Source organism: Ipomoea nil, unplaced genomic scaffold (genome assembly GCF_001879475.1).
Source record: "Ipomoea nil cultivar Tokyo-kokei standard unplaced genomic scaffold, Asagao_1.1 scaffold2957, whole genome shotgun sequence".
Classification (NCBI taxonomy): domain Eukaryota; kingdom Viridiplantae; phylum Streptophyta; class Magnoliopsida; order Solanales; family Convolvulaceae; genus Ipomoea; species Ipomoea nil.
In genome coordinates, this window is record NW_017619385.1 from 2,330,473 (window position 1) to 2,354,319 (window position 23,847).

At 37.0% G+C, this 23,847-nt stretch overlaps 1 protein-coding gene across 1 annotated transcript; it reads right to left on the reverse strand.

Moving 5' to 3' along the window:
- Positions 1 to 2,790: 2,790 nt before the first annotated feature.
- LOC109162716 (formin-like protein 20) lies at positions 2,791 to 22,148 on the reverse strand. Its single transcript, XM_019311400.1, has 14 exons — positions 22,076 to 22,148; positions 20,123 to 21,619; positions 18,808 to 19,003; positions 18,598 to 18,721; positions 17,758 to 17,829; positions 9,757 to 9,855; positions 9,491 to 9,532; positions 8,098 to 8,178; positions 7,978 to 8,028; positions 7,798 to 7,879; positions 7,546 to 7,637; positions 4,406 to 4,510; positions 3,202 to 3,270; positions 2,791 to 3,094 (listed from the first exon to the last, which is right to left on the reverse strand). Exons 1-14 carry the CDS (start codon positions 22,146 to 22,148, stop codon positions 3,041 to 3,043), a joined length of 2,637 nt encoding a protein of 878 aa, XP_019166945.1. The 3' UTR covers positions 2,791 to 3,040.
- Between the last annotated feature and the right edge of the window lie 1,699 nt (positions 22,149 to 23,847).

A 23,847-nucleotide genomic window follows, 5' to 3' on the forward strand; every position in this document is an offset into this window, starting at 1 on the left:
TTGAAACATTTAATGTAGTTTCTAATAATATAAATTTTATATACTAATATTATAATTAATATTATTAAAAATCAATGTTAACATTAGGCGCCCCCTAGGTGGCAAGGGGCGCCTTTTTTTTAATTATTTTAATTTTTTTTTTAAATTAAAAATAAACTTAAAAATTAAAATTTTTTAAAATTTAGTAATAAAACATAAGGTTTCCATAGATCTCGAAAAAATACGTGATTTGAAAATTTTTTTTGTCCAAATCGGACAACCGAGTTAAAAGTTATGCCTTCCGAAACTTTTCCCACATTTTCAACCAAAAAAAAAAAAAAAAAATCCCCCGAACCGGCCGGCCGCGGAGGAGGCCGTCGAGGCCATTCCTCGCGGCGGCCTCCCACCGCCTAGCGCCTAGGCGCGATTTTTGCAACACTGTAAAAAATTAATGTTCATCAAGCCTTGTTAACCGAATCAGACAAACAAAATGAGACAGGTCCAAGGGAGTATCATATTTTGTTAGTGTTTTCGAGATGAATTAATTTGAGTTAAATTTTGTTGAATAGGTTGACCAGTATACGATTGTTGATGAAGCTGTGAAACATATCAAGACACTTGAAAACACCTTAAACAACCTCCAAAAACAAAAGGCAGAAAGAGTAGTCCAAAGTATCAAAGCAACAATGGAGGCAGTAGCTTTGGCACCCAAATTGCCTAGTACTGTCTATAAAACTTGGACCTCTCCCAACATAACACTAAATGTGTGTGGCCATGATGCACACATCAACATTTGTTGTTCTATGAAGCCTGGCCTCCTAGCTGCCCTTTGTTTTGTGCTGGACAAGTATCAAATTGATGTCATATCCATTCATGTATCATCTCATCACAATAGGAGCATGTACATGATCCATACCCATGTAAGTCATCATCCATCATCCTTAATTATATTACACTATACACAATGTATTGACAAATTGTACCTATCTACCGTAAATTGTGGATCCTAGTCCAAAATAGCCTTCAAATTCCGTATCTACAAATTGCAGTTGACATATTTTGCACTTGCAGTTAAGAGTTTGTGTCTGTAGGTACATAATATATTAACTGCAGACACATAATATGTTGACCGAACATATTATGTGTCCGCGGTGAACATATTTTGTACTTGCAGTTAACAGTTTATGTGTCTGTAGTTAACATGTTACGTTATGTGACTTCAATTTATTTATAGACGCATAAACTCTTAACTGCATGTACAGAATATGTCAACCGTAGATACAGAAATTTTGGACCAGGGTCCATAATGCAAGGTGAACCATGTTATAACAATTGCAATGTATTACTAAAATTTGCTTTCTTTTAAGTTCAATTTACAAGCAATATAATGTTATCATTTTACATACATATTTATAACATTATTGATTCAGGTGACAGGAGAATATGCATGTCAGTTCCCAATTGAAGAGATATACAAGCAAGCTGCCACAGAGATTGTAATGCTCTGTGAGTAGAATCCCAGCTAGTCATCCATATTGCATGCATGCATGCAATATCCATCAATATCAATGTAAAAGTAGAAATGCCAATTTTCTGTTAGCATATGGCAAGTTTAATTTGCAAGAGACTCTGGCCTCATAATTAGCTTATTCTAAAAAAAAAAAAAAAAAAAATTGTTTTTGTCATTACAAGAGGAATAGCTCTTCTTACTACAATTGTCTGTATAAGTTAGGGTATTTATGAATTCCAAAGATATTATTAATAAAAGTAATGTTTATAGGCATGCATTTGCGTGGATCTTAGATGTAAATATATATATTATTGGCCATTATCTTATGTATTGTTTGATCCAATGTTGTATGTATATATACTGGTGGTTATGAATGAAAACTGATGCTGAGCAGTTTCTGTATTACCCACCCCCCCCCCCCCCCCTCTTCCTTTTTTCTTACTTTTTCTGATCTTCTCTCTACTCTGAGTATGGTTCTTGAGCATTGTTGATTATACATAATTTCCATGATGATATACAATAAATTATTCATAACACGTTATCATGGGATTTATACAAACCCAAAACTATATATCCTTTAATAATATTTTAGCAAAATTGTGATGTATCAAATTTCTCTATTTCATGCTCATGTTGGATATTTCAAGTTTTCTATGAGATAGTAATGATAACAAGATTGCAATTGAGTGAGATAAAGAAGACACATATAGAATTATTAAAAAAAAAATCAAATAATTTAAAACACTAATGGATGTTGACGAACAAATTTTTCTAGAGACTAAAATCATAACTTTATTATTATTATTAAGGAATTAAAAATGCAATTTTCATTATTATTACTAATTATTAATAGAGTTAATATCATCCGGATCCTCCGAGTATAGTGATTTTGCAACGTTTAATCCTAAACATTCAAATTGATCATCTGTGGTCCTTCAACTTTCAAATTTAACCATTCGTGGTCCAAGTTAATCACCCATTAGTTTTAAGCAATAATATAGTCTTGGTCACGAACCGAACTGTGGTCGTCCGTACATATAAGCAATAATTTCTTGAAGAAGAAAAATAATAAAATATTTAATTTTAAGAGTAAAAATGTTCATCTAATATAAAAGCGAAAAAAACTACCACTTTTAATATAACTGAGGGACAAATATATAGATACACGAATAACTGAGAGAGAAAAAATGCTATAAACATATAACTCATGGGAAAAAAATGTGTCATTTTCCCAAAAAATAAAATAAAAAATTGTGGCCGTTGTTGTATTAGCAACGGCCACAAAAGAAAAATTAAAAAAAAAAAAATGCTATAAACATATACCTTCATTGTTTGTGCTAAAAGTTTCTCTACTCTTTTTCATGAGAATGACTGATTGAGAGGTCATAAGGTTATTCATGGTTATCAGGTGGATGATGGTGCGTCACTGCTTTGACGGTACGGTATCGATCTCATCTTTTCTTTGTAGATGACAACTTATTCCTTAAAGCTCATTGATGTGTATGAAATAGTTGAGGATCAAATTATTAATATCAACAAGTTAGTTGAGGATCAAAGACTTGAGCATAATCCTATAAATCGAGCTAAAGAATGAAGATTCCTGGCCTGTGCATCAAGTAGAGAGAAGAGATTACCCCCAGGCCCCAGGAGAAAATCAGATGTAATCACACAATAAATAAATAAAAAAAAGAGGAAAGAACATTGAAATTTACCGCCACAGCATACAAATTTGTAAAAGACGCCACTTCTGCTTCAGCAGTTCCAATGAATTCCTTTAGTGTCTATCAAGCAGGTGAAAGATGAAATAAATTAGGATCATAAGTATGAGTGTCACAACTTCAACACAGTTATCATGGCGCTCTGTTAAGTCGCGGCGCCCCCGACCGCCTTGGCGACAAGTTAAAAAATTATATATATATATATATATATATATATATATATATATATATATATATATATATACACTCCGTCCCACTGCCATGTCCCATCTGTCCACTTCCATGTCCCATCTGCCCACTGCCCTGTCCCATTTGCCCAGCCCCTCTGCTAATATAAACCAAAAAGTAACAATGGGCAAGTGACTGGTAAACTATAAGGCCTCAGCCGGAAAAAAAAAAAAAAAAAACTCTGAGCACCAAAGAAAATGGAGAAGCCCGAAGAAGATTCACGAGTCACGGCGGTGGGACGGCGACGGCAGGACCTGAAATGTCTTTTCTCTCTCTTCTCTATTCTACCATTTTTTTAAAAATAAAATAAAATGGGTCGGGCATTTGGGTTTGGACGCCGGATCGGCGTCCAAAGGCGTCGCCTGGGACGCCTTGGCGATGCTGGAGCTCGCCTCACCATTTCAGGCGAGGCGAAGCCTCCAGGCGTCCTGTCTCCACCGACAGGACGCCAAGGCGTCGCCTTGATAACTATGCTTCAACATATAAACCTTTTTGATAAACTCTCTCTCTTTTTTTTTTTTTATATTGTTTTATTTTATTGTTTACATATAAGAAGCTAAAGACTAGGTGAAATCCCGTGTTGGCATGTTGGGTTTGCATTTTTTATGCTTGAGACTAGGTAAAGATCCCAGTCAATTGGGACTATATAAGATTATACTCCCAAATTATAAGCTGTGACTACAAGCCCCCTTGGATTGAAGAAAAATGCCATCATAACAAAGCCATTAAATCCAACAACCAAGCATGCGATTGTAAACAAGCAATCCTACTTGTAAGCCCTAAAATGTCAAATTCCAATCTCTCGTGGATCTCTAATCCTTCCTAGTACTGCAATTGTAATAAAATGACTCAGAGTATCTAAATATAAAAATCCTTTCCCACACAACATAACTCTTGGAAGTTAATATGAATATGAAGATGGTGCATATAACTATGAGGCATGTAAAGTCTAATACTAATATGAGGATACCTTGAGGAAAGTTTCAGATACAGGGCCATCACTCTCAGATGCAACCAGTTCCTGCTTTACTTTATCAAATCCCCTGGTAATGGTCTGCATTTCGTCTGCCAAAGCCTTCAATGCAATCACAAATCAACTTTAGGCATTCCAAAAGCACCCAATTTCCTTTTTGTTTCATTATTACAAACATAAGGCAGGTGACTTTTGAGCTAGAGCCTGATTGTAGAAAGGTGTTTGGTAAATTAGTTGTTAGTTGATAGCTGTTTGGTATAATTTCCTTTCTCAAAAAACTAATTGAAAAGGTTGCTTTGAGCAGTTTTTTGAATTTTAGCATTTTGGAATTGCAAAAAATTAATTAACTAAACACTTATATTGATTTTTTAACCAAATCAAAAAGCTAACAGTGGTCAAATAAGCCAACATTGGCCTATAGGCTAACTATTTTACCAAACAAGGCCGTCACCTAACACCAATTTCGGTGAAGAGGTGCAAAGAGGTTGAGGAAAAAAAAGAAAGAACATTCAGCCAGAAAGCATATAAAGACTTACAACAGTAAAGTTGGGAAACACATGGCATATACTGACAATATAAAACAGGTTAGGAAACATAACCAAATCAACCATATCCTACCAGAAGTGCAACTTGGTAATAGTTATACCCTTATTTATTGGAAAATGTTTGCACCTTAATATTATTAAGATTTACTGAAACACATTTTAAAAGGGCAAATGACCTAAAAAAAGCCAAGTTTTTGGCAAAATTACAATTTAGGCCAATCTTCTTTTTTTTTTTTTTTTTTTTTTGGCCAAAATTTAAAGGCTGTTGCAATTATGGAAGAATATATTCTTTCTATTGGTCCTATGCCAAATGAGCTGGATGCCTTTCTCAGTTCTTTTTCCCTACTAAGCACTCAAATCCTTAACCTCACGCCATTATCTCTCTTTCTCAGGTGTAGGAACAATATAATGGATCTATGTGTTGAGTCCAATATCAAGCCAAACAAGCTAGTCCACAAATGAGAAGTGCACTGTAATTGGGTTGTTTGCAAACACCAAATCAAGAAATCTTATGAAAAAAAAAAAACATCAGGTGCTTCGTTAGACATAGTGAATACTTCCCAAATTGCTTCACTACTAATGAAGTCTCCACTATTTTTCTGTAGAAATGAATTTTAAGGGCTTTGAGAAAACAATTCACAACTCTCTCGGTCAAATCTCCTTTCTTGAAACATAGCTATATATTGGATCAGTCAGAGAAAGAATGGGTTAGATTTGGACCTAGGACTCAAATGCTTAGTTGGAAAATAACATGTTAGCAGGGTCTTGGGTCAAAGTTAATCAGGTAGAATTTGGCAATAATTGGAATGTGTTTCAATTTTGGTTACAATTGATAGATATTACTTTTTAATTTATGCCACAATTGCAACAATTTAAAGGATTGGGCAAAAGGTCTTCCTTATTTGGATATTTACCATTCAAAAACCATTGTTTAGACAGCCACATATAGATAGAAAATGCCTACATGACTTACTGGCCAAAATCTTACAATGAAGCACCCAAATTTTGCATACTAATTGTCTATATTGGTACCCACAAATTAAAATGCTAAAGAATTAGCATGTTGTAATTAGTAATCATATTTTTCTAAAAAAAAAAAAAAAAACTTAAGGAGAATAACTATTCAAAATACTACGTTATGGCCACTCCAAAATGAACTCTATACCCACGTAGCACGACTTATTGCATAAACTGGTACTTTATTTTAATTGGATTTTTTTGGCCCAGATTTATAATTAAGTCACTAAAATTACTTGATGGCTATTTCACTGGAGTTTTTGTATGATAGCCAAAAAAAAAAATGCATGATGCTTTAGAGACATTTAACTTATCAGATGCAAACTCTTTTCAGTGTCACTTCAGTTTTCATCCTAATGACTTCAGCATGGATGAAATAGATTAGATCTTTTTGAGTGTGCATGTTTAAAGCTTCAAAAACAACATTTCCAGGCTATGAAAAGGCTGGCAAAAGTACAAAATTGAACCCAGCTGAAGCCCAACTCACTGTTTTATGCTACAGGAATGATAGAAATTTTCAATTAGTTTCATCCTACTCCCATTCAACTGGAAATATTTTACTTCTTGAGATAAGAGCAAGCCCAAGAGTGGGTTTTTTTCAGGCCAACAAGGACAGAGAATAAGAGGAAAGAGTTGTCGGGAAAAAAACAAAAAAAAAAAAAACAAACAAACAAACAAAATTAATGCGCCTGTTAGGCACGCTTGGTGCGCCAAACGTGCACCAGGAGAGCTGCTTTTTTCTTTTTCTTCTCCTCGCGGGTACCACAAAAAACCACCACTACTGCAAAAAATTTTTTTCTTCCTGTTACGAAAGTAAAAGAGAGAGGGTTTCTAATGTGCGTCGTATATTGTCTCAAACTGTCTTATAGAAAAGAGAATACAAAGCCCTATAAATAGGAGCTAGAAGACTACGAATAGGAAACAAGTTTCCATATGCCCTACCTACCTAAAAACCCTAAACTGCCTAATATATAGAGATTCTATATATCATATATATATTCCTTAACACTTCCCTTCTCTCCCCTCCAACTCACCCTCTCTCATCCATCAAAGCAAAAAAACTCAAAAAAAAAACCTGATGGGGTTGCTCTAAGTGTTCATGTAGTGCTTCAATGGGACACTGATGGGGATGCTCTAAAAAAAGATGTTGAACATATATGGTCTGCACATCTATGGTTATGTATATATGGAAATAGTTTTGATTCATCTCCCCGATAAAGGAGCGCATGCCTACATATATACAAGAACACCTTTCTCTGTAACAAAAGGTATTTAGTAATGTGAAAGAGGATTTCAAATAAAATATTGGGGCTGAGAGTTTAACTGTATGCACAGTGAATAGGAATAACTAAATACTTCTTTTGAATAAATAGCAGAAAAAAAAAAAAAAAAAAAAAAAACAAAAACAAAAAAAAAAACAAAAACAAAAAAAAAAAAAACAAAAAACAAAAACAAAAAAAAAAAACAAAAAACAAAAAAACAAAATAAAAAACAAAATAAAAAAACAAAAAACAAAAAAAAAAGGTGACAAATTCCACACAAATAACATTCTGGAAATTGAGAATGTAACAATACCTTACAAAGATAATGCATGAGTGTCATCCTGTTGCTAGCACCTGTATCAGTAAGTTTTAAAAGACTATCCAACTTAAATCCAACTGCAGCACCTGATGACACATAAATATAGAATTTAGTTCAGCGCGAATGGCCATTTGAAAAAGATATTTGAGACAAGATTAAAAAAAAAAAAATAGTAAGATAGAAAGATGCCTCTCCAACATAGTTAAGTAAATATAAATAAATAAGATCTCAATATGATATTCTTACCTCGGGCTGTTCCTTGATTTAATGTGTTTACTAGATATAATATCTTCTTCATGATATCTTTAAATTTGACAGAATTCCGTACCTGATACTTGTAAAAGTTATTTACAGAAAAAATGAATTAAAAAGTAGGGAAAAAAACATTAAGAACAACAATTAAGTCCAGCAACATCAGTAAGGTACCTCTTCACAAGAGGAGTTCACCCATGTCAAACTTTTTCTGAAATCTGCGACCTGAGAAAAGAGCCAGCTTTAGACAATAATGAAAACCAGGAATTCATACAATATATAGATGCGTAAAACCTGCGTGTTGAATTGAATCTTGAAGAGAAAAACTTTTAATTTTGACTCCACTCGTGGCACCTTTATCAGTTCCAGAAAGAACTGAAAGATAAAAGGGTAATTAAATTAAGAACACACAATTCTCTTATCCATAATCAGATTCTAACACATTCAAAGAACTATACAGAATATTAAATATAAAGATTAAGCAGTTAAAATTCCACAACAGCAACATAGATCACAGTTAAAAGAGCAATATAGATCACCATTTCAAAATCAATTGCAATAGAGAAACAATAATTCAAATAAGTAAAAGAATACAATTCGTGTAAATAAAAGCAGATTTTTACTGAATAAAATAATTTGTTGTAACATGAGGATTCTTGATTGGAGTACCTAAAGATATTGAGAGTAAAATAGAAGTATACATTATTTTCATATTTTTTGAATATGTAAATTTAATTACATAAGAAAGGCACCAAGGGGCAAATCAGTCTCCATACTTGTAAAGTAAATTTCAGGGTATGTGAAAATTATACAATGTACTATATGCAAAGCTGACTGCAACCTATTTAGAATTATTACCCTTTTTGCTTTCATTGCAGCACTAAGAAATCAGTCATGAATTTGTTAATACAGCATTTACATATTTAGTCATAATACCCATGCTGTAAGAACAACAAAAACAAGCAAAAGTAACAGATTCATCATATCCATAATGCCAAAATTATGTGAAAGATAGATAGGTGTGAGGAAGGAATATCTTTTTGACAAGAGCAAGAATCTTCGTTTTGCAACTATTAATATACAATTATGTTTTAGGTGCATGCCATTCACAACTTGAGATGTACTATGTCACATTCCATGTTTGTCTAAGCCTAAGGAATTTAAATCAGCTTTGCCATTCACACAGAACAGTCATATGTATATGACTGAACACTATATGTTGAAGTGTGTTCCACATTGAAAAATTATAGAGGACGATATGGGTTTACAATGTTATGGATTCAACCATTTAGTGTTGGCTTAACCCGGATGCATTACGGCCCAATTTGTTCCCAAATACATCCCCTACCACTAAATTTCAATAAATTTCATAGAACATTTGACAATAAAGATACCAACCATCTTATACAAGCGACAATGTCTCCAAATTTCCAGGCATAGTCTTTATACAAGTAACATTGTTTCCAATTTCACCAACTATTGGAAATTGTGAGAGTAGAGAACACAAGCAAATAAGAGCTACAACTAAGTGAAGCAGTGCATAGACATAGTTTTTAAATCCTTTGTTACAGACTTACAGCCTAAAGAAATTGGAACAACACAAACAAGAAATACATAGACGCAATATAGTAGCATCATAGATACAGAGCAACATAGAAAATGCATACTAAATTATCTGGTTACAGACCTGTTCACACTTCCCTAGCATCTCCTTGTCACCGGTGTAATTCTAGGCAACCATGATAGCAAAAAGTCAACAAGCATAGAAAGCTTATAAATTATTATAAAGATGATGGATATACGTATGTGTGTGTGTGTACATGCATGCAATAGAACATCAGAGATAAGAGAGGATGGGAAGCAGAGATGCAAAGAAAATTAAGAACAAAAATGGAAATTAAAATGAGCTCACAGACAACCAAAGAAATAGAGCTTCAGACTGGTTAGTTTCACCTTAAGTTGATCCATCTCTTCTTTGGTGGGACAAAATTTTATAAGGTTTTCTACTTGATCAGCATCCAAAATTGACTCATCCATTGCCAATGCAGCAGCCTACACAAGTCATTCAACAATGGACATTGAAGTTCAGTAAACAATTGAATGGAAAAGTTGAACAAATGCACATATCTAGAGAAAAAGAAAATCCTTGAATAAGAAATTTGCAAATAACTCAAGAAGCATAGTTCCTTTTCTTAAAACTACCAATTAAATATAATAGTTTCCAAGTAAACAGAGACTGAGAGGTGCAGACTTAAGATATCCTCAATGTTTAATTCATGCTCTTTTTATTCATATTTTAAATTAGAATAGATGTATTTGGTCAAAACATTTTATCCATGGAGCAGTAGTTGTAAGAAGTTAATAAATTTGGGTTAAACACACCAGAGAGAAACATAAAAGTGAACAAAACTAATGTTGAAGAGAATAAACAGAGGGATTTGGCATCAGAAAGATAGAATGAATCAAATATTAATCTCCTGAGGCCTGTGATAGCGTATGCTAATGTCCTTGCCTGCAGGATACCAAACACTGGAAGTTGATGCCTTAGAGGTTTGAGGAGAAGTAGATCCCTCAGCTTTAAGAACAAAAACATTTTTAAAAATGGTTTCTCTTAGAGTTAATTCCAGCATTGGTCCTCCGACTATCATGATTTTCCACAATTGGTCCTCGACTTTTAATTTGGACAATTTAGACACTTGACTATCAAAATGTTTCCAATGTTGGTCCTTCCGTCACAAGCTGGTTAAGTGGACGTTAAATGGAGGAGTAAAACAGTCTTTTAACATACTCTGCGTATAATACCTCGTCGTTCACCTCTATATACGCGATAAAAATCAAAATCCCCAAATTCTTTACGCCAAAGACAGCAAAATTCCCAAACTCTTGTTGCAGGTGTATGTCATGTAAGATGAAGCAAAAAGAGTATTTTTATTCAACCAAAATACAAAATCATTCCGATTTGTGGAGCTTTTTGTTAGAAAATTTATTGGAGGCTCAAAATGGCCGAAACTATGACATTCATGTTCACTGCCATTCTACAGCTCTACTCCTCTTCCTAATGTTTCCCCTCTAAAAGCTTAAACCCCTCTCCTCTTCCCATTTCTGCAATCAATCTAACACCAAAAGAACTAAATTTTTAATGATCCTCACAGAATTTCATACAAATGCTAACAAGTTCAAGAATGAAAATGCTTCTGAATGCAACAGCCCCCAAGTTCAAATTCCAGGATGTTGAGAAAGAAGATGTAGAAGAAGTTTTTATTACTTGCTTGTCTCAATGAGACAATAGATAAATATATACAGACTAAGAGACACAATCCTAATAGACACAACCCTATACAACTTCAACAGCTATATTTCTACAGACACAACTTTTGTGTTTCAACACTCCCCCTCAAGCTGGAGCATGTATATCATATGCACCAAGCTTGTTACAAATGTATTCAATCCTATGACTTCTTAAAGCTTTAATAAATATATCAGCTAATTGATTATTTGAGCCTATAAAAGATGTAGTAATATCTCCAGAAGTAACTTTGTCTCGAACAAAATGGCAATCAATTTCAATGTGTTTCGTCCTTTCATGAAAAACTGGATTTGATGCAATATGCAAAGCTGCTTGGTTATCACAAATGAGCTTCATGGACTCCTTTGTACAAATCTGCAGTTCGGTAAGGAGGTTTTTCAACCACACAAGTTCACATGTTCCAACGGCCATAGATCGATATTCGGCTTCTGCACTTGATCGAGCAACAACATTTTGCTTTTTACTTTTCCAAGAGATTAAGTTGCCACCAAGAAAGATACAATATCCAGATGTTGATTTTCTATCCCATGCACCTGCCCAATCTGCATCTGTGTACCCAATAATTTCAAGGTTTCCATGGTCTTTGTATAACAAACCAGTAACAAACCAGTGCCTGGAGATTTTTTAATATATCGTAAAATCCGAATGGCAGCTTCCCAATGACTTTCACGTGGAGATGCCAAGAACTGACTAACAACACTTACCGCAAAAGAGATATCAGGTCGAGTTACAATTAAATAAAGTAATCTTCCAACCAATCGTCTATATTTTCCCGGATCTTGGATAAGCTCCCCCTGGTCTGGTAGGAGTTTGATATTTGGATCCATAGGAGTGTCAAGAGGTTTGCAATTCATCATACCTGTGTCTTCTAGTATATCCAATGCATACTTTCTTTGTGATATGCAAATTCCTTGCTTGGATTGTGCTACTTCAATTCCCAAAAAGTATTTTAACTTCCCCAGATCTTTTGTTTCAAAATGTTGGAATAGATGTTGTTTCAACAATTGTATTCCTTCAACATCATCTCCTGTAATGACAATATCATCAACATATACAACAAGATAAATGCTCTTACCATGTTGATGTCTATAAAAGACGGAATAGTCAACTTTGCTTCGATTTAAACCAAAATTTTGCACTACTATGCTGAACCGTCCAAACCAGGCACGAGGAGATTGTTTTAGACCATAGAGAGAACGTTTGAGCTTACAACCAAGTTACTCTCCCCCTGAGCAACAAACCCAGGAGGTTGCTCCATGTAGACTTCTTCCTCTAAATCTCCATGCAGAAAGGCATTTTTAATATCTAACTGATGCAAGGGCCAATGATGAACGGCAGCCATAGAAAGAAAGATTCTGACCGAAGCAATTTTAGCTACTGGTGAAAAGGTGTCAGTGTAATCAATCCCAAAAACCTGTGTATATCCTTTAGCTACCAGTCGAGCTTTAAGTCTATCAACCTGTCCATTGGGCCCAACTTTCACAGTATAGATCCATCGGCAACCAACAGTTGTTTTACCTTCGGGTAATGAAACTAACTCCCAAGTTCCCGATGAATGAAGAGCAGCCATTTCATCAATCATAGCCTGACGCCAACCAGGGTGGGAAAGGGCTTCTTTAACAGATTTAGGGGCAGAAACAGAAGATAAACATGTGATAAAAGCATTATATGAAGGTGAGAGACGATCATATGAAATAAAGTTGTATATGGGAAAGGGATTTCGTGATGACCTGTTACCTACACGACTTGCAATAGGAGAGCTTGTTGCCGGAACCGGGTTCGAGGGCATAGATAGCTCGAGAGATGAATCAGTTGGGATTTCATCGATTTGAACTGTCGCAGGTGGTCGAGAGCGGCGATGATAAGTGTAAGGAAAGGGGGTAACACCGTTGTTTTGTAAAGGAGGTTCAGTAGGTGAGGGACTAGGATTTCTAGGTGATGACGGATCTTGAGGTAAATGTACCTCGGTCCCTCCTTGAAAAGTAGGAACAGGAAGAACATCAGGAAAATGAGAGATGGAGGTCGGTAAACTAGACGAAAAGAAAGGTGTTGATTCAAAGAAAGTAACATCAGAAGATACATAAAATCGATGCTTATCAGGAGAATAACATCTGAAACCCTTTTGCAACCTAGAGTACCCAACAAACATGCATTTTAAGGATTTTGGAGAAAATTTATCACGCCCTGGGGTAGTGTCCCGGACAAAACAGGTGCACCCAAAAATTTTTAAAGGAAGAGTATGAAGAGGCTTATCGGGAAATAAAATATTATAAGGTATCTTACCATGTAAAACAGATGAAGGCATACGATTTATTAAATAACAGGAATGAAGGATAGCATCTGCCCAGAATTCTGGAGGGACTTTATAGTGAAGAATCATGGTGCGGGCTGTTTCAACGAGATGCCGGTTTTTACGTTCAGATACCCCATTTTGTTGTGGAGTATCGGGACAAGATGACTCATGGAGGATGCCCGCTGAATCAAGAAAGTTAGATAAAGGAGTTGTAAAGTATTCTCCAGCATTATCACTTCGTAAAGTTTTAATAGACACCCCAAACTGATTCTTTATCTCATTAACAAATTTTTGAAGAACATTAAGTACTTCAGAACGGTTTTGCATTAAAAAGACCCATGTACAACGAGAAAAATCATCAGTGAAGGTAACAAAATATTTAAAACCAAGAATTGAATTATAACGAAAAGGTCCCCAAACATCAGTATGAACTAAGGAAAAAGGGAAAGCAGCTCTTTTATTAACACGATTAGGAAACGATGTTCTAGAATGTTTGCCAAGCTGACAGGCTTCACACTCTAGGGTAGATAAGTGAGACAAACTAGGGACAAGTCGCCGTAATTTTTTAAGGCTAGGATGTCCTAGACGGTCATGGGCAAGGGAAGGAGGAATGGTAGCAGTGCAAACTGTAGAAGGGTTTGGGGTAGATAATCGATAAAGTCCTTCTGATTCATACCCTGAGCCAATCATCTTCCCCGAACGACGGTCCTGCATAATGACAGAATCAGAAGAAAAAGTGACCGTACAGTCCAAAGATTTTGTAAGTTGATAAACAGAAATTAAATTGAAAGGACAGTTAGGTATATAAAGAATTGAAGAGAGAGGCAAAGTAGGAAGGGGGGAAGCCTTTCCAATTGCAGTAGCCGTACTCTTGGACCCATTACCGAAAACAATAGATGGAAGGGACTTAGACTTGGTGAAATGAGAAAATAAAGATGAGTTACCAGAGATATGCTCAGAGGCACCTGAATCGATAACCCATGGTCCGCTCAGACCAGATTGTGATACAAGGGCAGTATGAGTTCCATCAGTGTAGGCTGCAGGAGTTAAACCAGAAGCTTTGGGAGTGGCTTTAAATCGAACAAACTCTTCATACTCAGCAGCGGAAATGGTTCGAGAATTTGGTTCCCTAGGTTGAGATTGAGCAACACTTGCTTGCGTACGTACCGGTCTCCCATGAAGTTTCCAACACTGATCTCGTGTGTGCCCAGTTCTATTACAATAATCACACACTCTAGTGTTTTTCTGTCCACCACGATTGTTAGTTCGTCCACGACCTCCTTGTGTGACTAGAGCAGATTGTTCGGTAGTGGATGTGTGAGTACCCGGAATGGAGGTGACCTGCAAGAGCCGTTTGAACAACTCGGTGGTCCCCGGGACAATGTTGCTTCCAAGAACTTGATTCCGGATGCTTTCAAATTCTGGACCTAATTTGGTTAAGAGAAGTATGACAAAGAATTTCTCTCGTTGGGTAAGTTGCTCTGCGGGTGTACCACCAATAGGCATGAGTGTACCAAACTCAGCAATCAAACTTTGGGCTTTGCCAAGAAAAGTTTCCATATCAATACCATCTTTCTTCAAGTTAACCAAATTGTCAACAACATTATAGAATTGAGAGACATCATTAGTGTACAGAGATTGAGCTTGACTCCACACTCCGACACATGTCTTAAAGGGCCGGAATAAAGGCAACAATTGTGGAGAAAGAGACTGCCAAAGGAGACTACAAAGTTGAGCATCTAACCTTTGCCAAACTGTCTTTTCTTTTTCCGGTATCATATCCACTTCTTTTTGCAAGTGGTCAACAACACCTTGGCCCATAAACCATAATTCTACGGCATCCGACCAAGAGTGGTAATTTTGAGAACCACATAATCTTTCAGAAGTGATTACCGGGTTTCCAGACAGATTAGGCACATAAACAGAGCTCGAAGAAGTAGATAAATTATTGGCAGGAGAAATAGTACCCGAATTATCAGAATTTCCGTCGGAAGACATCGTGACCAAAAATAAATCTGATTGCACGGAAGGAAAGGAGGAGAGCCGACGATACGATCTGGAAAATCTCGCCGGAAAATGCCGCCGGAGATGGCCTCACGCGCCGGCGCGTGGTGTCGGAGCGCCGGCGACGCGGTGGCGCGTGGAGGAGATTCCGGCGACCGGAATTAATGGGTAATGGTCGCCGGAGGATGGGTAAGGCGGCTGTAGTACTAATTTGATAAAATATCTCACCAATAGCAAGTAATTTGAAAAATTAATTTCGAATGAACAGTAACATGTACTGTTCACCGGAAAAAAAATTTCAAATTTTGACTTTTGGCTCTTGATACCATGTTGAGAAAGAAGATGTAGAAGAAGTTTTTATTACTTGCTTGTCTCAATGAGGAGACAATAGATAAATATATACAGACTAAGAGACATAATCCTAATAGACACAACCCTATACAACTTCAACAGCTATATTTCTACAGACACAACTTTTGTGTTTCAACACAGGAACCCATTTTCAGACCTCTTCCAAGCCCTAACCGTGTTCAAACTGTAAAACCATGGATCGCTATTTCTTCATATGGGTATTTAGCAGTGTTGAATTGAAATCGAGTTCGGAGCTTGAGAACCCAGTTAGTGCCGATGATTTCTGGAGAGTTTCCTACAATTTTGGGACCTACGTTTGCTGGAAAAGCCACCACTGTTCTTAAGAGGATACAGTCTGATACAAGCAAAAGCAGGTTAAGCTCCGACCTTAATGCTTCATTTTGTAATTCTTTGTCTATGTTTCTGTCACCTAAGGAGGAGATTTGGGGATTTAGCTGTCTGTGGCGTAAAGAATTTGGAGATTTTGATTTATTATACACAAAGCATGCTAAAAGACTGTTTTACCCGTCCATTTGAGGTTCACTTAACCAGCTTGTGATGGAAGGACTAACATTGGAAACATTTTGATAGTCAAGTGTCTAAATTGTCCAAATTAAAAGTCGAGGATCAATTGTGGAAAATCACGATAGTCGGAAGACCAATGCTGGAATTAACTCTTTCTCTTAATATATCCAAATAACATTAAAAAGATGTTGAATAGAGGGTCAACTAAGCCATCGAACTAATCTCAATAGTGCAATTGAGCCCCAAAATCAAGAAAAGTTCCAATTGGACCTTCAAACTTGCAAAAAAGTGCAATTGACACTCTTAGCCAATGGTAACCACTAACCTATTGACTAGACATGTGGCACGTCTCTTTTAGCTGATTTGGCTTCCATGTGTACTTTTAGGGCTGATGTGGTGTGCGTTAAATTTCAAGAACAACAACAACAACAACAACAATAATAATAATAATAATAATAATAATAATAATAATAATAATAATAATAATAATAATGACAACAACAACAACAACAACAGCATTTAGGGCTGATATGCTGACAAGTAATATGCATATGTCATCACTAACTACATAGGTTTCTGCAAATCAGATGTGTTTCCAGTGAATGTTGGCATGTCATATGGTCACTCAGCACTGCTTTTGTCTCTTAGGAAGAAAGGCTTCCAAGCTTTACAACCACACTCATTCACAAAATTAAATCTACGATCTACCTAATGTTAACAAATCAAGTGGAGCTGTTATTGAATTGTTGATTAAGACAAATGAGCTTGATGCAAGCACAAAGTATACTCTGAGCTATTAGCAAAAGCTGTTGGCAAAGCAAAGGAAGAAATTGAGAGAGAAATTTGGTATCCTAAATATTTCTCAGCAGAAGAGGCTGAGGAAAGCAAGTGGCTACTGGCTCTAGGTTTAGGTAGGTAACTTAGTGAGCAACCATGACTGTTGAACCTTGAAACTAGTTTTACCCAAATTTGAAAAATGAAGGGGATGCTTACTTTTGATATTTGGTAATTAAAGTATCTGGTTAAAGGCATGCCAATTGCATTAAATTTTCTATAATAATTGGTTCACAAGATAAATAGCGCTGGTATATTTTATACGAAATTGTGCTTTTAAAGTATTGTGAATCAATCCCAAACTACTTGACTTAAACCAAAACACACACACACACACCCCCCACATTAGTCCCAAAAGTACAGATAGAAGCTAACTTAACAAAATCAGTTAAGAGAGCCACATCACATGTCTTGTCAATAGGTTACCTGATGTTAACATACTAAAACTCCTAATTGCACTTCTTTTGCGAGTTTGAGGGTTTAACTGAACTAGTAACTCTGCTGATGCATCAAAAGAGAGGAAAAACACCATGGAAAAAAGAACAAAAAGATTCTTTCTATAAAATTATGAACTTCTCATAGAGCATGAACTGCTCAATACAGGACATTCTAAGACATGAACGTTCAATTACAAACTTACCATCATGTCTGGAAGTGGCATCTTAACCTTTGTGAGCATAATTTCGGTATTGTTGGCCCTCCTCAGGTCAATCTGCCAAAAGAGTGAAAGAAACAGAATGAACTAACAGATTGAAAACATCATCAGAGTGGGAAATGGAAAAGCAAAAGATAGAGAAATAATCACAATATTCCCTATATATCCCCAACCCAAAGCACTTACCAATAAACAAGGAGAAAAATATAAACAAAATAAAATTCTAGAACAGAAAGTCAAAAGGTTTTTCAACCAAACCCTCACTACAAATCAACATAAACAAGCTAAGCAACAGATAAATGAAAAGAGGAACTTCAAGTGTTTTTTAAGCAATGAATTTATTCACTAAAGAAATGATTAATCAAAAGAAAAGGATGCTCAGACATTTATCATGAAAGCTGAAGAGCAAAATCGTATATTTTCAGACTTTCAGTAAAGAAGAGCCAAATTGTTCAGTTAACTATGGATAGCAAAGCACTACTTATTTGGCATGGATTTCCAAAACCAAATTAAACAGGAAGTCCGAAGCTTAGTTTCTGAGATTAAAAAAAAAAAAAAAAAGAAAAAAAAAGTCCAAAATCCATGAGCTATTATAATTTCAAAAGGTTAATTCAAAAACTAAAACTAAAAATGAAATGAACAACTGAAAAGAAAACCTATGGCATGCGTATTAGAGAGAGAATCATTAAGCAAATAACAAACTCATTCATAGAGGGTGTAGGAAAAGATGTGCTGAAGGAAAAGTTAAATGGAAAAGTCAGGTTGCCGCTAACTGATCATTATGAATATTATCCAACTTTAGATACTGAATTCATATTACATTACCAGGTGAATTTTGTCAGGTTTAGATCCGACAGCCTTCTGTTTTCCTCCAGACTTGTCTTTACTAGATTTGGGGACTGTGGCAGAGAAAAGAGCTTCAATTTCCTTCACATCAATTTCTAGTGCACTGAATTGGAGCAAGAAAAAAATTAGTAAGTTTAATGAGATTGAAGAACAGTACTTATAGTGAACTTCAAAAGCATGGATTAATACACTTGAGGCTCTCCACGTCTTTGTAATTCCTCCCACCAGCTCCGTTGTAGTGCTCTGGCTACGTTATTCCAACACAATTCCTTAGATCTTTTAGCTGTTCCAGCTCTCCCAGGAAGTCCACGCCCTCTTCCAGGACCGCCTCTTCCAGGTGGTGGAGGTGCCCCTCCAGGAGGTCCAGGAGCACCTTGTGGAAGAGGAGGTCCAGGAGCACCTGGTGGAGGAGGAGGTCCAGGACCACCTCCGGGAGGGGGTGGTGGAGGGGGTCCTCCTCCAGGAGGGAGTGGTGGAGGGGGTGCTCATCCAGGAGGGAGTGGTGGAGGGGGTGCTCCTCTATGAAGGGGTGGTGGAGGTGGTGCTCCTCCAGGAGGGGGTGGAGGAGGTGGAGCTCCTCCAAAGATTGGAGGGGGTGTCAAAGGTGGTACTCCACTTCCAAGAGAGGGTGTTTGAGGTTTTTCTCCACCTACTAGAGGGGGTGGGGGTGGTGGCGGGGGTGCTCCAACTCCTAGAGGGGGTGGGGGAGGTGGTGCTTCACTTCCTAAAGAGAGTGGAAGTAGTGGAGGTGGTGCTGCATCCTCTGGAAGGGGTGGGGGTTTTGGTGCTTCTTCGAAGGTTGGAGGGGGTGGTGGTGGTGGTGGTGGTGGAGCTCTACATGTGGGAGTAGTAGTTGGTTGTGGAGGTAGTGTTATGATAGATAGTGGAGAAGGTTGAACACCTTGGTAAGGAAATGATGGAAGAGCACCTATAGCACCACATGGAGGACAACAATGCGGAGAAACAGGAAAACCCTGTAAATTATTTAGGAGTGGTAGAAACAGATTAATTAGGGGCTGTGATGGAGGGGCTGAAGGAAGTGGATCAACCTGTAAAGGAAGTAGGGGCTGTGATTGAGGCAGCTGTGGAGCAGCTTGTATAGGAAGTGGAGGAGGTAGTGTTTCATCCTTTAATGGCAAAGGAGGAGGTGGTGGTGTAGATACTAGACTACCTTGTGAAAGTGGTGGGGGAGGAGGAGGGATAAGAGAACTGTGTACAAGTAGAGGCGGACTGGATGCTCCAACATTAGTAGATTCATGTAAAGGTGGAGGAGGAGGTGGTGGTGGAAGTGGCGGAGAACTTGATACTACTAACGGGAAAGTGTAGGAAGATACACTCGTCTGGCCTAATGAGGGAGATGAGGAAGGTGACATTGGCAAAATCTTATAATCATTTTTTGCACTAGTTGTGGGAGGTGGGTGTGGAGGAGTTGATGTTGATGAAGGAGGAGGCAGCTCAAAAGAGGTACTGAAAGGAGTTGTTTCTGATGCTACTACAGTTTGAGGAAGGGCTGGGGGCTGAGCTACAGGTAGAGGTGGAGAAGTAGTACCAACTGCAACACAAGTAGAAAACAGGAGCAATGTTGGCAGAGGGGGTGGGGGAGGAATTAGGCCAAGAGAGGAAACTGTTGTACTGTGGCTTGCTTGTTGTGGGAAATACAGAGTTGGAAGAGGGGAAGAATTTATCTCTGCTAGCTGCTGCTCATATGGCACTTGAGATGACAAAGAGTTGGTATACCAAGTTGGAAGTGGTGGGGGTGGAGGCGGAGGTGGATGCACTTGCAGATCTTGTGGCAGGGAAGTAGAAGAAGCAACAATTGATGCAATCTTTGCTGTTGATATATCTAAAGATGCAGGACAGGAGGAATGTTTCGCCACACAACCTGCCATGAAGATAGAATCATTGATTGGAGCAAAAATTTCTGGAGAAGCACAAGGAGATGGAGCCTTTGGTTTCCCCTGTGATTGAAAATCCTTATCAAGAGCAAGTGCAGGTGGTGCACTGTTACACCTTGATGGGGGGTCTGATACATGTATCAAATTGGTGTATGAGCCTTCACTAGAAGCCATCTGCCAAGATATTGTTTTTGGTTTTGCCTGTCTTGAAAGGCTTCCCTGAGATTCTTGCTGTTTAGATTCATTTTTTGCACCAAAAGGATCTACAGAAGTTGTTGAGTTTGCTAGTGGCTGTTTCTTTGGAGCAGCAGGGGGTACATTATCACACTGCTGCTTGTTACTATCAGCATCCATTTTCTGTTCAAGCCCCTGCCTTTCTAACTCCTGTGTGGATATACTCTCTTCATCTTGATTATTCTCCTCTTCATCTAACTTGCCATGAACAGGAAATACTGCCTGTGATTCTTGATGTTTAGATTCATTTTTTGAACCAAAAGCATCTGCAGAAGTTGTTGAGTTTGCTAGTGGCTGTTTCTTTGAAGCAGCAGGACTAAATTTGGGGTCCACATTAATAGAGACTAACACCTCATTTTCATTGCCAATAGGACTAGATTTTGATGCCCGATAATTAGAACCTATCCTGCCATCATGCCTTCGGGTTCCTTCATCAGATGCACAATCTAGAAAAGAGTGATGCTCCAATCCCTCCTTCAAGACTGGTTCAGAACTCTTATCATTCTGCACACTTTCACGAGCTGTGGGAGTATCAGAGGAGACCCTTCCCTCATGCCCATCGACAATGCTGCTGAATATCTCATCCACCTTAAAAAACTCGTCAGGTGAGGCAACTTCTGTCTCACTCTCATTATCTTCAGATGGTTCTTCTAATGTGATAATAGATGGAAGTGCATCAGCATCCAAAAAGAGAACCTGATACAAACATGAGTATACTTCAACTCCTATCGCTTTGGGGAAGGCAAAAAGGAGCTTGGAACTCTTATTGGATTTCACTAAAGAAGGATCCTGACCATAAACATGAACTACCGGACGGCTCCCCCTTCCATTATTGTATAGAGGAAGCAATCTAATTATGATATAGTCCAATTCTAACTTTCACATTAAATGTGCTTTAAATGACCATTCATAAGACACCATTCCAGGTAAGTTCAAAGTTCAAATACTGAGAGCAATGCAATCTGAAATAACTTTGGGACAGATAATTTTAATGGTTTTCATGTCATAGAACAAGAAATTCTCAGTATTTTAGCTAACTTGCTTCATGTCACTCAAAAGCAACATTCCTGTTAACTCCCCAAGAAAAGTTTCAACAACATTTTTATTGAAATGGGGGATAAGTACTCCGAGATGTAGCTAGACCCAAGCAACGATCACCAAACCGAAAAGACAAGTTCACAAAAAATTGAGCAAAGCAAAGCAAACCCAATGGCCAACACTAAGAACCCCCCAAAACATCCAAAAAACTTCACCAAATTTTCACATGCATTTACTAGATTACTAGAAAAATTCAGAATTGATTGCAACAGAGGATAAAAGGAAGTTACCGTAAACCCGCTCGGAGATTTCGAGCAGCCGATCCGGCGGTTTCTTATAGAAGAAGCGTCTGAACAGCGCCATCTAATGGCGCTGTTTCTTCCCCCAACCGTATCCAGAACCTTCCAATTCAATCTCCACCTTTCTTCCACTGCAACCGATCTCCCCAAATTTCCTAAATTCCACAGCGCAATGATCGAAAATCCGGCTATAATTCAGCTGCAATGTTCTCAATCGCCTTAAACCCAAAATGTAAAACAATTCAGAAAAAAAACACGAAAATCACAGCCAAGCTTCCAATGGCTCAATGGAAATTAAATTCCGCAGAAAGAGAAATGATATGATAGTAGAGAAAGTGCAATGTAGACAGAGCGAGGTAATGCAAACGAAAAGAGAATTTTAGGTTTAGGGTTTGAAAGGTAAAGCAAAGGGGAATTCGAAGAATTGATGGCATTTGATCGTTGACATTGTTTTAGGAACGTTGCATGCTGTTGAGAGAGAGAACGAGGTAAGAGAAGAGACGAGTGAACCGTAGTGGGCGGGCGATCGAGGACTCGGGTCCGGATTCCGAACCGGAACCAAACCGGACCCTTTTTTGGCGGGCTAAATTAACGGTGTGGCCGTTGCTTTAATGTGGCATGATCATTAAAAATAAAATAAAATAAAAATCTAATCCGTATGAATTAAAATCTCACGTGACTTTCATTTCATTATATAGAGTTAATTCAATTCCTCGTCCTAAATTGATAAGTGACAATCTACTTTTAGTTTTTCTTTTTGAAAACATCAATTTTTAGTTCTAGTATTAATGTAGCATGATCATTTTTGTCCTTCGTCAACAAAATCGTTGAAATATCGTTAAATAAAAGACCATTTAAATCATTTTTATACACAATGGGTTAACCCGCTATATTTTTATTTTTATTTTTTTGAAAGAAAATTACTACGTATAATTGAAAACCTAAATACCTTTGTACTTTACAAAACTTACATTGTTTTGTTGATGAATGATTAAAAATGATTATGCCACAATAATACTATGATCAAAGAAGAATGGTTTGAAAAAAAAAAAAAAAGGATTAAAAGTGAAATGTCAACTATAAACCTAGGACCAAAAATGGAATTAACTCTTTTATATACTATTCATATTCATCCTAGTTGTACCAATATATAGTGATGGCATGAAAGTACCACGTGAAATAATATATTAGGGGTGTTTCGTAAATAGATGTTAGCTGATAGTTGTTAGCTGATTGGGTTAGTGGATTTTACTAGTTGATTGTAAAAAAGTGTTTGGTAAATTAGCTGTTAGATATTAGCTCATTACATACAAAATGATTTTCTCAAACAATTAATCGAACCCCCTCTTGTATGGAAAAATCAATTTGGCCAATACTTTGCCCCTTAATTAGGCTAGCCCGGTGCGGATGAGCATTAGTTTGAGTATGGTATGTGCTTAAAGGTGCCTCCTACAGTTAGGGCTGCTCAAGACACCTTGTGGTCTAACCTAAAAAGCTGATAGAAAAGGCTACTTTGAGCAGCTTTTTGAATTTTAGCATTTTGGAGTAATAAGTTGTTTAAAAAGGCTAATTAATCAAACACTCATTAATTGTTTAACTAAGTCAAACAGCTAATAGTGGTCAAATAAGTCAAAATTGGCTTATAGGCCAATTATTTTACCAAATATGCCTATATGTTATCTTCTATAGCCTAATTTAATTATCGACTGTAGTGGTATTTCTCGATTTAACCATAAATATAATGACTTTTTGTGCTTAATTAG

Excerpts from the sequence above, each read along its gene's own strand:
- LOC109162716 (XM_019311400.1), bottom strand. The coding sequence starts at position 22,148 with ATGGCGCTGTTCAGACGCTTCTTCTATAAGAAACCGCCGGATCGGCTG. Across the intron at positions 21,620-22,075 it reads AATCTCCGAGCGGGTTTACG|AATTGGACTATATCATAATT; the intron begins GTAACTTCCTTT and ends TGTGAAAGTTAG. Across the intron at positions 19,004-20,122 it reads AGCTCAGCCCCCAGCCCTTC|CTCTTCCACAAGGTGCTCCT; the intron begins CTCAAACTGTAG and ends CTCCTGGACCTC.